General features: G+C 44.5%; 1 protein-coding gene across 10 annotated transcripts in view; it reads left to right on the forward strand.

The window, feature by feature from the left end:
* The first annotated feature begins 391 nt into the window (after positions 1-391).
* Positions 392-15,977, forward strand: part of ctu2 (cytosolic thiouridylase subunit 2 homolog (S. pombe)) — a 72,971-nt gene continuing 57,385 nt past the window's right edge. For 2 of the 10 annotated variants that reach the window (XM_061790628.1, XM_061790625.1), the window contains exons 1-5: positions 392-630; positions 2,345-2,402; positions 2,914-2,988; positions 4,911-4,989; positions 9,076-9,135. In XM_061790628.1, the coding sequence (XP_061646612.1) occupies positions 600-630; positions 2,345-2,402; positions 2,914-2,988; positions 4,911-4,989; positions 9,076-9,135 (303 nt within the window). In that variant the 5' untranslated portion in view covers positions 392-599. Of the gene's footprint in view, positions 631-2,344; positions 2,403-2,830; positions 2,989-4,910; positions 4,990-9,075; positions 9,136-15,977 lie in introns of all 10 variants that reach the window. The other 8 variants (XM_061790630.1, XM_061790623.1, XM_061790626.1 and 5 more) reach the window with 8 other exon arrangements.

Genomic DNA, 15,977 nt, shown 5'->3' on the forward strand with positions numbered 1-15,977 from the left:
AGTCTGGGCGTCCCTGCTAAAGCCCCCATGACCCGACCTCGGATAAGCGGTAGAAAATGGATGGATGGATGGAATAATAAAAAAATAGGTGGCATGGTGGCCGGCTGGTCAGTTAGTGGAGTTTGCATGTTCTCCCCGTGCCTGCGTGGGTTTTCTCCGGGCACTCCGGTTTCCTCCCACATCCCATAAACGTGCGTGGTAGGTTGATTGAAGACTCTAAATTGCCCTTAAGTGTGAATGTGAGTGCACATGGTTGTTTGTTTCTATGTGCCCTGCGATAGGTTCCAGTACGCCCGCAACCCTGGTGAGGATAAATAAAGCGGTACAGAAAATGGATGGATAATAAAAAATAAAAAAAAATCAGGAACTCCATACCAGTAGTTGGCGATAGTTTGACTCAACGCGTTTTTTGCCTACCAAGAGAAGAAGCAGACGAAGACGGAACTGAGCTGAATTCTGAGCGAACAGGCATTTGGGTTCACCCACGGCTCAGGAAAAAGTCACTCGCTCATACCACAAGAGTTTAAAATACAAATTTTGTTTTCGGCTTTTTTTTGGTTATTTTTTTATGCCAATGTGTCAGGTAGTTGAAGCCTATCATGATGATTTGGAGCAGGAGGAGGCTCAAAGGTATTTGGGAAATGTTTTTATCAACTTCGTTTCACAACGATGAAACCGGCGGTGTTTTCGACAACGGTGATGTTCCGAGTTAATTTAGCTTTTCCCATATAATATGCCTGAAATTGAAGTGATGTGACACCACGACAAAATATTTGACGTTCATGTATGCATGGGCGCTTTAGCGTCAGTGAATAGGAAGCAACGTGACTGGTGAAGTTTGAGAAAGCATTACAACGGACAGTTTTAATTCATTCTTTTTCCGTACCGCTTGTTCTCATTCTTGTACTCTGTAATTCAAGAATACTGGCAAGGGAAGACCAGCTCTAAAATTGCTTTGTGTACGTGTGGGGGCCATGTTACAGTCGTGGAATCCATAAAGTCGAAGACAATCGGTTCCATGAAGCTGGTCGACCTCCAATTTGTTTGGATTTCAAAACAAAATCTTTAATTATATTTTAAATAGTTCCCCCCCCTGCTAATCAAAACTGTCGCTATCGTAAAACGTGTATTATTATTTAGTCAAAATTTGTTGTTGTTACAAAAAAAAAGAGGGCTCTATCAAAAGTAAGAACACAGAATGAAAGACAGCCTACCATACAATGGTTGACTAAAATAAATTTAAAGACAGCAAGCAGAGGGTATGGAAAAGCAAATGTATCAAAATAAAATGTTTTTTTTATGGGCTGAAATATGTGCCACCAGAAATTGAATTTGAATCATTATTTGAATTGCTCAACTTGAATAATTGCATTAAACAAATTAATTTGTGCAACATAATTTGAATTTCTGTTTGTTAATTTCAATTATTGCATTGAAAAACAGAATCTGAATAGTAAAATTTGAATTGAATTTATTAATTTGGAACTGAACTCGCCGGAACGTTGTACGAATGGTTAGAGCGTCTGCCTCGCAGTTTTGAGGACCGGGGTTCAATCCCCGGCCCCGACTGTGTGTCGTTTGCATGTTCTACCCGTGCCTGCGTGGGGTTTCTCCAGGCACTCCGGTTTCCTCCCACATCCCTAAAAACATGTACGGTAGGTTAATTTACAACTCTAAATTGCCCGTAGGTGTGAATGTGAGTGTGAATGGTTGTTTGTTTGTATGTGCCCTGCGATTGGCTGGCCACCAGTTCAGGGTGTACCCCTCCTCCTGCCCGATGATAGCTGGGACAGGATCCAGCACGCCCGCGACCCTAGTGAGGAGAAGCGGCTCAGAAAATGGATGGATGTTGATACCTGATTATTGACGATACTGTTGTGTGTTAATATTTGATGCCTTTTAATGTATTTTGCCGTTAATAATTGCTCGTAACATTTCACCACGTCCGTGGAATGACCCATATATGCACTCTATACACACACACACACACACACACACACATATATACATATATATATATATATATATATATATATATAGATACTTGGGAAAATAGCAGTCAATCAAAAAGTGGATTAGAAAATTATCTAACATAATGGAAAACCTAAAGCTAATAAGTCATAAAACACCAGCATCATAGTTAGTTTCATAGCCTATAATTTACACCACAAGAAGAATGTCAACATCACATTTAATTTAACCCCTCGGTCAGTAATGCCTAGGGCATGGAGTTCAATGCCTGGGTGATATGTTTTAAGGGCGACACGGAAATCAAGACGTACTAATTGGTGACTTAGGTGTGATATGTTCTGAACAATACACTGTTCTTTCTTTTGTCTGAAAGGAAGCCCCTTTTCATTTCTCCCGGACCCGATGAAGTATTCCACACAGTTTAAGGAAAGGTGTGTCTAAAAGTTAAGAGCTGGTGAGGAGATTTGACTCTCCGGTGAGGCCCTATGTCATGTTCTCAAAAACAAAGGTGCTGATTAGCTGAAGAGGTGATCTGTGTATCGGCGATCGATTGCTATTCCTAAAGTACATGGATGTGTTTCACAGCTAATTTGAAATTGAATTAGTCGAACTGAATGTGAGTTGAGAAAAGTGAATGTAAAAAATATCTCAAATCAAATGATCTTCCATTCAGGTTTAAGTTAATTGGACTTCAGTTAAAAACTAATAAATTGAATTTAAATTATACTATTCAGATTCAGTTTTTTCAATGCAGTTTGAAATTAAATAATTAAAATTCTGTTTTGTCATTATTCAAGTTTAGCTATTCAAATTCAAATATAAATGATTCAAATTCAGTTTCTGGTGGCACATATTTCAGTCCATTCGATGAGAGTTCCACAGTGGGCTGCTGAATTTTGCTTTCCCGATAAAGTTTCTCATGATGACTGCTCGACTTCGCAGTGTGTCGAAGAACTGTGTGAAATGCAAGGAGGCGATTGCCGTTGTTGTCATCAGAGCAGGGGACAAACACTGCAGGTAAGATTCACACCAGTATGTCTTACTGGTCCATAACCATTGATCTTGCAACCAACTTTCATAGATTATATATTCAGGGCCCACAATTTAAAACATTTCAAGTATTTATTTGTTTATTTTTACAAACTTTGGGCTTACAGCTCACAAAACCCACAAAATCGGGAATTTAATAAATTAGAATACTGTGAAGAAATCAGCCAAACTTTTGCAGGCCATAAGTGTTTTAAACTGTCACACACTAATCATCTACTAAACTCAAAGCACCTGCGCAGGTTTCCCCAGGTGTCAATAAATTGCTTCAGTTTGGTTCAATTGCCTCAGTTGGGTTCAATTTGGGGAAGACTGCAGACTTGACAACTGGCCAGAAGACCATCATTGATACCCTCCATAGGATGGGTAAGCCACAAAGGTTCATAGTTAAGGAGGGTGGCGGTTCAGAGTGCTGTGTCCAAGCATATCAATAGAAGGACAAAATGTGACAGGAGAAGATGCACCAGCAGAAGAGATTACCGTGGGCTTCAGCGGATTATCAAACAGAGAAGATTCATGAATCAAGCAGAGATCCAGAAAGAGTGGAATGAGCCGGGAGTCACAGCTTCAAAAACCACCACATTCAGACGCATCCAGGAGATGGGCTACAACTGTCGGTTTCCTCGGGCCAAGCCACTTCTGAGCCAACGTAGGAAGCGTCTCAACTGGCCAAGGAGAAGAAGGGCTGGACTGTTGGCCAGTGGTCCAAGGTCCTCTGTTCTGATGAACGTAAAGTGTGCCTTTCATTCGGGAATCACGGGCCAAGGGTTTGGAGGAAGACGGGTGAAGAACAGAACCCAAGCTGCTTGAGGTCCCGTGTGAAATATCCACAGTCAGTCATGATTTGGGCCGCAATGTCCAGTGCAGGTGTTGGTAAACTCTGCTTTCTTAAATCCAAGGTCACTGCAACAGTCTACCAGAATATTTTAGAGGACTTCATGATTCCTTCTGCTGGGGATCTGTATGGAGATGCAGATTTCGCCTTCCAGCAGGACCTGGCCCCTGTCTATACTGCTAGAAGCACCAAAACCTGCTTTGATACCCGTGCCATCACTGTGCTTGACTGGCCAGCCAACTCGCTGGATGTCAACCCCATTGAGAATCTATGGAGTATTGTCAAGAGGAAAATGAGGGGTACCAGACACAAAAACAAAGAACTGACAGCAAGCATCATAACTTCCATAACTCCCAGGCAAGGCCATAGGCTGATTGCCTCAATGCCACGGCGCATCGAGGCAGTGATTAAAGCAAAGGGATTCCCAACCTAGTATTGATTAACATTGTTTTGAAAGTACCATATTTTGATTCATTTAATGTGACCCTAATGTCTTTCTTTTTTTCCTTCAAAATTAAAATCTATAATCTATGAAAGTTGAAGTTTTAGAATGGAATTATGGAAATACACTTTTCCATTATATAATTTTTTTTTTTTTGGAAAGGGTCTGTATATGGCTGCTCAAGCATCCATTAAGTTAAAGTTGACAATCTCTTTTTCTCCCAACATTAGACAATGCAATTGGTCATTTAATAATCACAATGTGCACTATGATAAAACATTTTGCATTACAAAAAATGTTGATTCTCCCACACCACCCACCAACCCCAATTAGCAGTGACCAAATATCAGTAATACAAAATGCAATAAAATAACCGAATGCTGACGAGACGATGATAAACACAAATAGGCTGGTTGAGATTTGGTACGAATTTCCACAAACTAGCATTGGCAATGGCATATAATCAATTGGCACTCGAGAGGCCCATCTCTTGGGTGGCCACATTGAGTTCATTATACTTAAGTGAACTGATCGACCCTTCCATATTACACACGCCAGTCTGTTGTTGCAATTGAATTATTTTTTGTCTGATATTTTTTTTTTTTTTTGTATTAGGGACTGTTTTGAGCAATACTTCCGTCACAAATTCAGGGCTATACTGGGAAAAAACAGAGTTGTTTTCCCTGGAGAAAAGGTATGGTGTTTTCTTTGTACTAAAATCATAATAATGTGTATCAGTTTGGTTTTATATTGCTTAAGACTAACAATCATTTCACAGATACCATGCAAAGCCAAGAGTTGCTACTGCTAACATAAGTAACACTGCAGAAATCAATTGTTGTACAGTTAAACAATGGAATGAAACTTGACGAAGGGATTTGCTAGCAGAAATTTGTCCTAAGGTCCTTACTTACTAAATAAAAGTTTGCAAAACAGGCACAAACTTTATTGTGCAAGATGATCTGCGAACCAGGTCCACCCAGGATTGCGTCTTCCGAAAGGACAAAATGGCTGCACAATTCATTTTGCATGTTTGATATACACACAAGGAGTTTTCAAATCTTAAAATATTTTTTAGCTGCTACAGACCATGCACATAAAGATAAAAAAATCAGGCATTTAACAGTTTTGGTTGTTCTGTGTGTGGTGTGCTCCGATAATCACAACACACTTCCACCGCGGATCTAGGAACAAGTCCTCTGAGGCTCAAATCTCACGTGATCACACATGATCTAACAAAACCGAAGAAGAAACAACACTTCCAATAGGGCTGTCCCAATCCAATCACGTGATTTTCAGCCGAACAAAATCGGGTGAAAAAGATTGGTTTTATTCATTTTCTGACAAAAGAAAAGTCACAAAGTGACAAAATAGTCCAAAGGTAAAATTATCTTGCCAAATGGAAGAGTAATAGCTTCGTTTTATATTTAACCCTGTAACTTTTTGGGCTATTTTTAGTACCGGTATAATATAAGTGACTGAAAGAGACACGCAGACACTGTGTTTGTGTGCATGTATGAAAAAAACGGACTCATTTATTATTAACCAATGGGTTACATAAAGGAACTGCTGTGCATATCTTTGACCCCTGAGGGCCATTGTGTGGTGCGCAATGTGATATACAGCGTTCCCTCGCCACTTCGCGCTTCACGTTTTGCGGCTTCAGTTCTTTGCGGGTTTTTCCAAAATATTCATTAAAAAAAAAAATACAGCCATATCGGCAGCCATATTGCGGAAAGACGCATTGTTTCATGTTGATGCACGCAAGAGAAGGTTTTCCTGCATGCCCAACAAAGGGATGAGTTGACTCAGAGGCTTTGTACATGCCTGTACCTGCCTGTACTGTACGGGCACTCATACAAGGCGCGTGATTGGTTCCCGGCGCGACATCGACCAATGAGAGCACGAATGGATTTATCCTGTGAGCTGATTGGCTGCGCATCATCACAGCCTCACCCAGCATCTTCCCTTGTTGTGTCTCGCCAGTCTCGTCCACGCTGTTGACTGTCTCGCATACTGTATCATAGTGTTGTGTTCGTGATAACTTTTTTTGTTTAAGCGAAAACTTTTTTTGATAAGTTAAGCCCTTACAATGCCGCCTAAGCGCTATGTCCCTGCGAAAGCTTCCTCCGGGGCGCCCAAGAGGAAGAAGATGATGATGACCATCAGCGAAAAAGTGAAACTTTTAGATATGATTAAAGAGGGCAGAAGTTATGCATCTGTGCCACGCCAGTATGGCATGAATGAATCTACAGTGCAGTACATCAAGAAAGAGGAAGCAAACATCTGCAAAACTGCTTCAATAAGGAAGCGAAACGTGTGGCAACTCCGCGTAATAAGAGACGGGGTTATGTCCTAATTGTTGAAGCTTTGTAGGTGGAATTCTTTCTCATTCTAGCTTGATGTACAGCTTCAGCTCTTCAACAGTCCGGGGTCTCCGTTGTCGTATTTCACGCTTCATAATGCGTCAGAAATTTTCAATGGGAGACAGGTCTGGACTGCAGGTAGGCCAGTCTAGTACCCGCACTCTTTTACTACGAAGCCACGCTGTTGTAACATGTGTAGAATGTGGTTTGGCATTGTCTTGCTGAAATAAGCAGGGGCGTCCATGAAAAAGACGTTGCTTGGATGGCAGGATATGTTTCTCCAAAACCTGCATGTACCGTTCAGCATTAATGGTGCCTTCACAGATGTGTAAGTTACCCATGTCATTGGCACTAACACAGCCCCATACCATCAGAGATGCTGGCTTTTGAACTTTGCGTCCATAACAGTCTGGATGGTTATTTTTCTCGTTGGCCCGGAGGACACGACGTCCACAATTTCCAAACAACAATTTGAAATGTGGACTCGTCGGACCACAGAACACTTTTCCACTTTGCATCAGTCCTTCTTAGATGAGGTCGGGCTCAGAGAAGCCGGCGGCGTTTCTGGGTGTTGTTGATAAATGGCTTTTGCTTTGCATAGTAGAATTTCAAGTTGCACTTACGGATGTACGCCGAACTGTATTTAGTGACATTGGTTTTCTAAAGTGTTCCTGAGCCCATGGGTGATATCCTTTACATATTCATGGAAGTTTTCGATCCAGTGCCGCCTGGGGGATCTAAGGTCATGGGCATTCAATGTTGGGTTTCGGCCTTGCCGCTTGCATGCAGCGATTTCTCCAGATTTTCTGAACCTTTTGATGATGATATGGACCGTAGATGATGAAATCCCTAAATTCCTTGCAATTGTACGTTGAGGAACATTGTCCTCAAACTGTTCAACTATTTTCTCACACACCTGTTAAAGAGTTGAACCTCACCCCATCTTTGCTTGTGAATGACTGAGCAATTTAGGGAAGCTCCTTTTCATACCCAATCATGGCACCCACCTGTTCCCAATTAGCCTGTTCACCTGTGGGATGTTCCAAACAGGTGTTTGATTAGCATTCCTCAACCTTTTTTGCCACCTTTCCCAGCCTTTTTGGAACGTGTTGCAGCCATAAAATTCTAAGTTAATTATTTGCTAAAAACAATCAGGTTTATCAGTTTGAACATTAAATATCTTGTCTTTGTAGTGTATTCAATTAAATATAGGTTGAACATGATTTGCAAATCATTGTATTCAGTTTTTATTTATGTTTAACACAATGTCCCAACTTCATTGGAATTGGGGTTGTATAAGAGCGGTCAAATCGGAGCTTTTACATCCAGTCCGATCTGATTTGATACTTTGTTTTTTTTCTGACATCTGAGCGATTTCTGATTTCAAAGATCGGATCGGGACACACCTAACTGGGAGGAGTAAACGCAAATTGATCAATTTAGCACGTGCAATGTGATTTCTTCAAACCTGAGATGCTTTGCGGTGACTGATTTTGCATCTTAAAATAACAATAGTAGATGTAAACCAGCATAGCTGGCAGTCGTGCGTAATGATGGTTGCGGCTATTGTGGTAAGGCGGAGGCAAAATGAGAGGTAACAGAATGGGGAGAACCGGTCTTTTCTGGTCATGTAAACATTTTGGAAATGCCATAAACAAAACTTATCAAGACTTTTCATCAATTCAGCAGTGTGATTTTTGGAGCTACTGAATGATCCTAAGCCTTAAGGGCTAACTTGGAGCAAGTCACAAGAAGGAGTCAAGCCATATCATCTATGACAAAACTCCTTGGTGATGGCCTCTTGTAGATGAGATTTTGGGGTGTGAAGTATTAACTCCACTCAAAACGTGACATTACGGAGGATAGGCAGATACATTGTTACCACACAGGCAGAACGAGTTACATAAAACTAAACGTTGCTGGCTTCCCAAACTATTGGAGAGAGAGATCATGTGTAGATCTATCGTGTGCAATTTGTTCACCTCTCAGACAGGCATTTTACATACTGCGAACATAAGCATACCCATTCTTTGAATATGAAAGTTGTGAGTTTCAAAAAGGGACAAAGAACGTGTCAAAATAGGCAGGGTTAGTTTGCCTTTTCCCCTAACACTTCCAATTCTATCACTTCTAACTTCATTTTGCGCTTGTGAAGCTCTGAATCTTTTCAAAGCATCAGCGCAACCAAAACCGCAAAACCCTAATTGAAATTGGGCGCTCTCCACCACTTTTACACCTGTTGCCAATTGTGCAACAATTTTAGTAGATCACACTCAACACATCCGCCAACAGTGTGTACAGTCTATTTAACACTCAGCTCACTTCAGCGCCCACTAATTGGCATCCTTGAAAGGCAGGCTACAAGTGTAGTGAGTTCACTACAACTCTTATGATCTCTGTTTTTCTATGTTTAGGTGCTGCTGGCTGTATCTGGAGGTTCTTCTTCTTCTTCAATGCTCAGACAAGTCCAAGAGGTCTATCTGCCATTTTTTTCACCATGAATTATTGGATTCCAACGGGAAATTACAGCCCTATAGACACAAAGATAATCGGAACTATTTTTTAACCTGATTCCCCCTTCTGAAATTAAGTCAGCAAAGGGCCAGTTATTGGATGTCTCTAAAGACTATCTTGATCAATCATCCTGTGCTGTGGGGTATGTTAAGAGTGATTTATTTTATTTGTTTATTTTTCTTTCTCCTTCCCCAATCTGCCTGGAAAACTGTTGTGGTTGACAATCGTAAATGTTAAACATGTTTAGTGACTATGACCAAAAATCTTTGTTTGTGGACTGTGGTCAATACAGAGGCCTTCTAAACCAGAGATTCGGTGAGTGTGACAGGAAGACGATGGCCAAAAAGGAATTGACCTTAAGCTTGCGCTGTTACCAGAATGCCAGACTTCGTAAACTGAGCAGCAACTGGTTGGATTCAGTGCTAATATAACATATCCCTCAAGTCTTTCACCAATTGAAACGACAAGGAGAATTATTAGATAAGCCAACAATTTGCCTGTCTTCTATTCCTTCTACAACTCTTTGTATTTTCTGCCCATCTGGATGCCCTCTGACACAATGGTCCCTCTTAGAGTGCAATCCTGGTACAGCAGCAGATTTTTGGTTTGGGTGAAGACTCATTGTTTGTCAGTGGACATATAGTCATGGCGTGCAGTTTTGGTGATGTCAGATACACTCCCCACAGTGGCTACGGCCCTGTCTTAATCTATCTACACCAGCGATGCTTTGTGACAGGCAATGCAATTACTGTATTTTCGCGACCATACAGCGCACCATATTAAATGGCGCAGTTTCAGTTACGGGTGCTATTTCTGTATTTAGCATATACATACGGTGCACCGTATTATTGGGCGCAGGCATGGTAAAACATACGTCAGCTTAAAACATACGGTAGCATGCATGCACGCTAAAACAATGTTTTTAAAAAGGCAGCGGGAGCAAAACTGAGTTCGGTTGTACTTTATTGAAGTATTTAACAATGTACTCACGTTATTTTTTTGATCAATCCTCATCCACAAATCCATCAAAGTCCTCATCTTCTGTATCCGAAATGAACAGCTGGGCAAGTTCTCCATCAAACACGCCAGGTTCCCTCTCGTCATTTCCAGAGTCAGTCTCGTTGCCGTGTGGCTCCTCAGAAATGATGCCGGCTTTTACGAAAGCTCGAACAACCGGTCCCCTTTATTAAAAAGGGGGATCACCACCCCAGTCTGCCAATCCAGAGACACCGATGTCCACGCGATGTTGCAGAGGCGTGTCAACCAGGACAGGTTGACAGGGTTCGGGGATTGGCACCACGACAAGCACCGACCACCTCACAGCTCCGGTCGGCCGCCTCAGCAATGGAGGAGCGGAACATGGTCCACTCGGACTCGATGTCCCCCGCCTCCCCCGGAACATGAGCAAAGTTCTGTCTGAGGTGGGAGTTGAAACTCCTTCTGACAGGGGATTCCGCCAGACGTTCCCAGCAGACCCTCACAATACGTTTGGGCCTGCCACGTCAGACCGGCATCTTCCCCCACCATCGGAGCCAACTCACCACCACGAGTGTCCAAGACATGCGGCCGCAAGTCCGATGACACGACCACAAAGTCAATCATCGAACTGCGACCTAGGGTGTCCTGGTGCCAAGTGCACGTGTGGACACCCTTATGCTTGAACATGGTGTTCGTTATGGACAATCCGTGATGAGCACAGAATAACAATAACAGAACACCGCTCGGGTTCTGATCAGGGTGGCCGTTCTCCCAATCACGCCTTTCCAGGTCTCACTGTCATTGCCCATGTGAGCATTGAAGTCCCCCAGCAGAACGATGGAGTCCCCACCCAGCGGGAGCGCTCTCCAGCACCCCCTCCAAGGACTCCAAAAAGGGTGGGTACTCTGAACTGCTGTTTGGTGCATAGGAACAAACAACAGTCAGAACCCATCCCCCCCACCCGAAGGCGGAGGGAGGCTAGCCTCTAGTCCACCGGGGTAAACCCCAACGTACAGGCACCGAGCCGGGGAGCAATAAGTATACCCACACCTGCTCGGCGCCTCTCACCGTGGGCAACTCCAGAGTGGAAGAGAGTCCAACCCCTCTCGAGAGGACTGGTACCAGAACCCAAGCTGTGCGTGGAGACGAATCCGACTATATCTAGTCGGAACTTCTCGACTCACACAGCAGCTCGGGCTCCTTCCCTGCCAGAGAGGTGACATTCCACGTCCCGAGAGCCAGCTTCTGTAGCCTGGGATCGGATCGCCAAGGTCCCCGCCTTCGGCCACCGCCCAGCTCGCACTGAACCCGACCCCGATGGCCCCTCCCACAGGTGGTAAGCCCATGGTTTTCGTCCTGGCCGTGGAACAGTGGACCAGCTCTACACCCTTGGCAGGGTCCTCGAGGGTGCATGGGAGTTCGCCCAACCAGTCTACATGTGTTTTGTGGACTTGGAGAAGGCGTTTGACCGTGTCCGTCGGGGGATCATGTGGGGGGTGCTTCGGGAGTATGGGGTACTGAACCCCCTGATACGGGCTGTTCGGTCCCTGTACGACCGGAGTCAGAGTTTGGTCCGCATATCCGGCAGTAACTCGGACTCTATTCCCTTTAGGGTTGGACTCCGCCAAGGCTGCCCTTTGTCACCGATTCTGTTCATAACTTTTATGGACAGAATTTCTAGGTGCAGCCGAGGCGTAGAGGGGGTCCAGTTTGGTGGCCTCAGTATTGCATCTCTGCTTTTTGCAGATGATGTGGTTCTGTTGGCTTCATCAAGTCGTGACCTCCAACTCTCACTGGAGCAGTTCGCAGCTGAGTGTGAAGCGGCTGGGATGAGAATCAGCACATCCAAATCTGTGACCATGATCCTCAGTCGGAAAAGGGTGGCGTGCCCTCTCCAGGTTGGGAATGAGATCCTGCCCCAAATGGAGGAGTTCAAGTATCTTGGGGTCTTGTTCACGAGTGAGGGAAGAATGGAACGGGAGATCGACAGGTGGACCACTGCGGCGTCTGCAGTGATGCGGACTTTGTATCGATCCGTTGTGGTAAAGAAGCAGCTAAGCCGAAAGGAGAAACTCTTGATTTACCGGTCGATCTACGTTCCTACCCTCACCTATGGTCACGAGCTGTGATCCCGGATACAAGTGGCCGAAATGATTTTCCTCTGCAGGGTGTCCGGGCTCTCCCTTAGAGAGAGGGTGAGAAGCTCGGTCATCCAGGAGGATCTCAGACTAGAGCCGGTGCTCCTCCACATCGAGAGGAGCCAGATGAGGTGGGTGGGGCATTTGATTCAGATGCCTCCCTGGTGAGGTGTTACGGGCATGTCCCACCGGGAGGAGACCCCAGGGACGACCCAGGACACGCTGGAGAGACTACATCCTTCGGCTGGCCTGGGAACGCCTCGGGATCCCCCCCGGAAGAGATGGATGAAGTGGCTGGGGAGAGGGAAGTCTGGGTGTCCCTGCTAAAGCTACTGCCCCCGCGACCCGACCTTGGATAAGCGGGAGAAAAGGGATGGTCTTCCGACTTGGGCCACCTCGCCTTGTTTCTGCGGAAACTCTGCTTCTTCTTGACTTGGCGAAGCTCTTTTTCCTGCTTCCTCCACTTGTGAACCATGGATTCGTTGATCTTGAATTCTCTCATGGCTGCTCGATTCCCATGTTCCTCCGCGTAACTGTTAGCTTGCAGTTTAAACTGTGCTTCGTAAGCGTGTCTCTTCGTAGGTGCCATTTTCGGGAGTCCTTAGCCAAACAGATGTTGTTTTGCACAATGCACACTCCGGCACTATATACCTACTGGGGGCGTGCCTTTAGCGTCCTCTTTCACGCGCACCCTTCCCCCTTTAATGTCTGCATGTTGTCCTCAGTCACGTCCGCCTTTCCTCTACATAAACAGTGTGTCGGCAGGAAATGGTCCCAATCAGTCAAGCGGCGCGCTCATCAAAGTCACACAACATTTACAGATTTTGGAACTCGGTACACACATAAGGCGTGCCGCATTATAAGGCGCCCCGTCCATTTTGGAGAAAATTTAAGACTTTTAAGTGCGCCTTATGGTCGTGAAAATACAGTAATGTTTCATTGTGGTAGATAATGTAATGACTTACTTTTCTCATCCCGTTTACAATTAGTGCTTTGTCTTTTGTCTTCGTTTCTCATCATCCTTCTACCAATATACTCACTATTTCTCCTCTGGACGTGTCCAAACCATCGAAGTCTGCTCTCTCTAACTTTGTCTCCAAAACATCGAACCTTGGCTGTCGCTCTGATGAGCACATTTCTAATTTTATCCAACCTGGTCACTGCGAGAGCGAACCGCAACATCTTCATTTCCGCCACATCCAGCTCTGCTTCCTGTTGTCTCTTCAGTGCCACTGTCTCTAATCCGTACATCATGGCTGGCCTCACCACTGTTTTGTAAACTTTGCCCTTCATTCTAGCAGAAACTCTTCTGTCACATAACACACCTGACACCTTCCTCCACTCGTTCCAACCTGCTTGGACCCGTTTCTTCACTTCCTGACCCCACTCACCATTCGTCTGGACTGTTGACCCCAAATATTTAAAGTCCTCCACCCTTGCTATCTCTTCTCCCTGTAGCCTCACTCTTCCCCCACCACCCCTCTCATTCATGCACATATATTCTATCTTACTTCGGCTAATCTTCATTCCTCTTCTTTCCAGTGCATGCCTCCATCTTTCTAACTGTTCCTCCAGCTGCTCCCTGCTTTCACTGCAGATCACAATGTCATCTGCAAACATCATGGTCCACGGGGATTCCAGTCTAACCTCATCTGTCAGCCTGTCCATCACCACTGCAAAAAGGAAGGCGTTCAGGGCTGATCCCTGATGCAGTCCTACCTTAAATTCTTCTGTCACACCTACAGCACACCTCACCGCTCTTCTGCTTCCCTCGTACATGTCCTGTATTATTCTAACATACTTCTCTGCCACGCCAGACTTCCGCATGCAGTACCACAGTTCCTCTCTGGGTACTCTGTCATAGGCTTTCTCTACATCTTCAAAGACACAATGTAGCTCCTTCTGACCTTCTCTGTACTTTTCCATCAACATCCTCAAGGCAAATAATGCATCTGCGGTACTCTTTCTAGGCATGAAACCATACTGTTGCTCGCAAATACTCACTTCTGTCCTGAGTCCAGCCTCCACTACTCTTTCCCATAACTTCATTGTGTGGCTCATCAACTTTATTCCTCTATAGTTCCCACAGCTCTGCACATCACCTTTGTTCTTAAAAATGGGCACCAGTACACTTTTCCGCCATTCCTCAGGCATCTTCTCACGCACTAGAATTCCATTAAACAAGCTGGTCAAAAACCCCACAGCCACCTCTCCTAGATTCTTCCATACCTCCACAGGAATGTCATCAGTGTCCCACTTCTTCTTAGCTAACCTTTTTCCTTGTATGATTTCCTGTGCTGTATGGTTCCACCACCAAGTCTCCTTCTCCCCTTTCCTTCCAGAAGATACACCACCAGAGTCATCTTACACACCACCATCCTATGCTGTCTAGCCACACTCTCCCCTACCACTACCTTACAGTTAGTAACCTCCTTCAGATTACATCGTCTGCACAAGATGTAATCCACCTGCGTGCTTCTACCTCCGCTCTTGTAGGTCACCCTATGTTCATGCCTCTTCTGGGAAAAAAAGTGTTCACTACAGCCATTTGCATCCTTGTTGCAAAGTCTACCACCATCTGTCCCTCCAAGTTCCTTTCCTGGATGCCGTACTTACCCATCTATTCTTCATCACCCCTATTACCTTCACCAACATGTCCATTACAATCTGCACCAATTACGACTCTCTCTCTGTCTGGGATGCTCAGAACTACTTCGTCTCGCTCCTTCCAGAATTTCTCTTTCACCTCAAGGTCACATCCTACCTGTGGGGCATAGCCACTAATCACATTACACACAACACCCTCAATTTCAAGTTTCAGTCTCATCATTCGATCATCTGATACTCTTTTCAACTCCAAGACATTCTTAGCCAACTCTTCTTTTAAAAGAACTCAATTTCTCTTCCCATCTACACCGTGGTAAAATAATTTAAACCCTGCCCCTAATCTTCTAGGCTTACTGCCTTTCCACCTGGTCTCCTGGACACACAATATATCAACCTTTCTCCCAATCATCATGTCAACCAACTCCCGAGATTTTCCTGTCATAGTCCCAACATTCAAAGTCCCCACATTCAGTTCTAGGCTCTGTGGTTTCCTCTTTTTTCTGCAAAATAACCCGCTTTCCACCGCTGCTTCTTCTGACTTCGACCCACAGTAGCTGAATTTCCAATGGCGCCCTGCAGGTTGGTGGACGTTGTTAACCCGGTCCATGACCGATCCGGTATGGAATTCTTTGGATGAACGCTCATATTTGTTTGGCAAAGTTTTAAGCCGGATGCCCTTCCTGACGCAACCCTCTGCATTTATCTGGGCCTCGGACCGGCCTACAGTCTTGTGCCCCCCATAGGGCTGCATTGGGTAGAAGCAAAATCATGCATTGTAAAAATGCATTATACATAGGTTGAAGGGTTTTCCAGAATTTTGAGGTCAACTTTGGGGGTGAGTAGTATACATGGGTGCGCATTATACACGAGAAATTAGGGTACATTTTGGTTTAGTGGTGTCCCGTGAGATTTTTTTTTTAATGGAAAATATGTGCCTTAGCTCAATAAAGGTTTGAAAGCGCTGTTCTAATTGGAAGGGGGCTGCTGGCATACAAATGTGATTATCTTCGACCTTGCATTTTAATTTCTCAACTCTTGATAAATGATATTACCATTATTGGACCTTTTTAACTTGAAGG

This window comes from Phyllopteryx taeniolatus, chromosome 11 (genome assembly GCF_024500385.1).
Source record: "Phyllopteryx taeniolatus isolate TA_2022b chromosome 11, UOR_Ptae_1.2, whole genome shotgun sequence".
Lineage (NCBI taxonomy): Eukaryota > Metazoa > Chordata > Actinopteri > Syngnathiformes > Syngnathidae > Phyllopteryx > Phyllopteryx taeniolatus.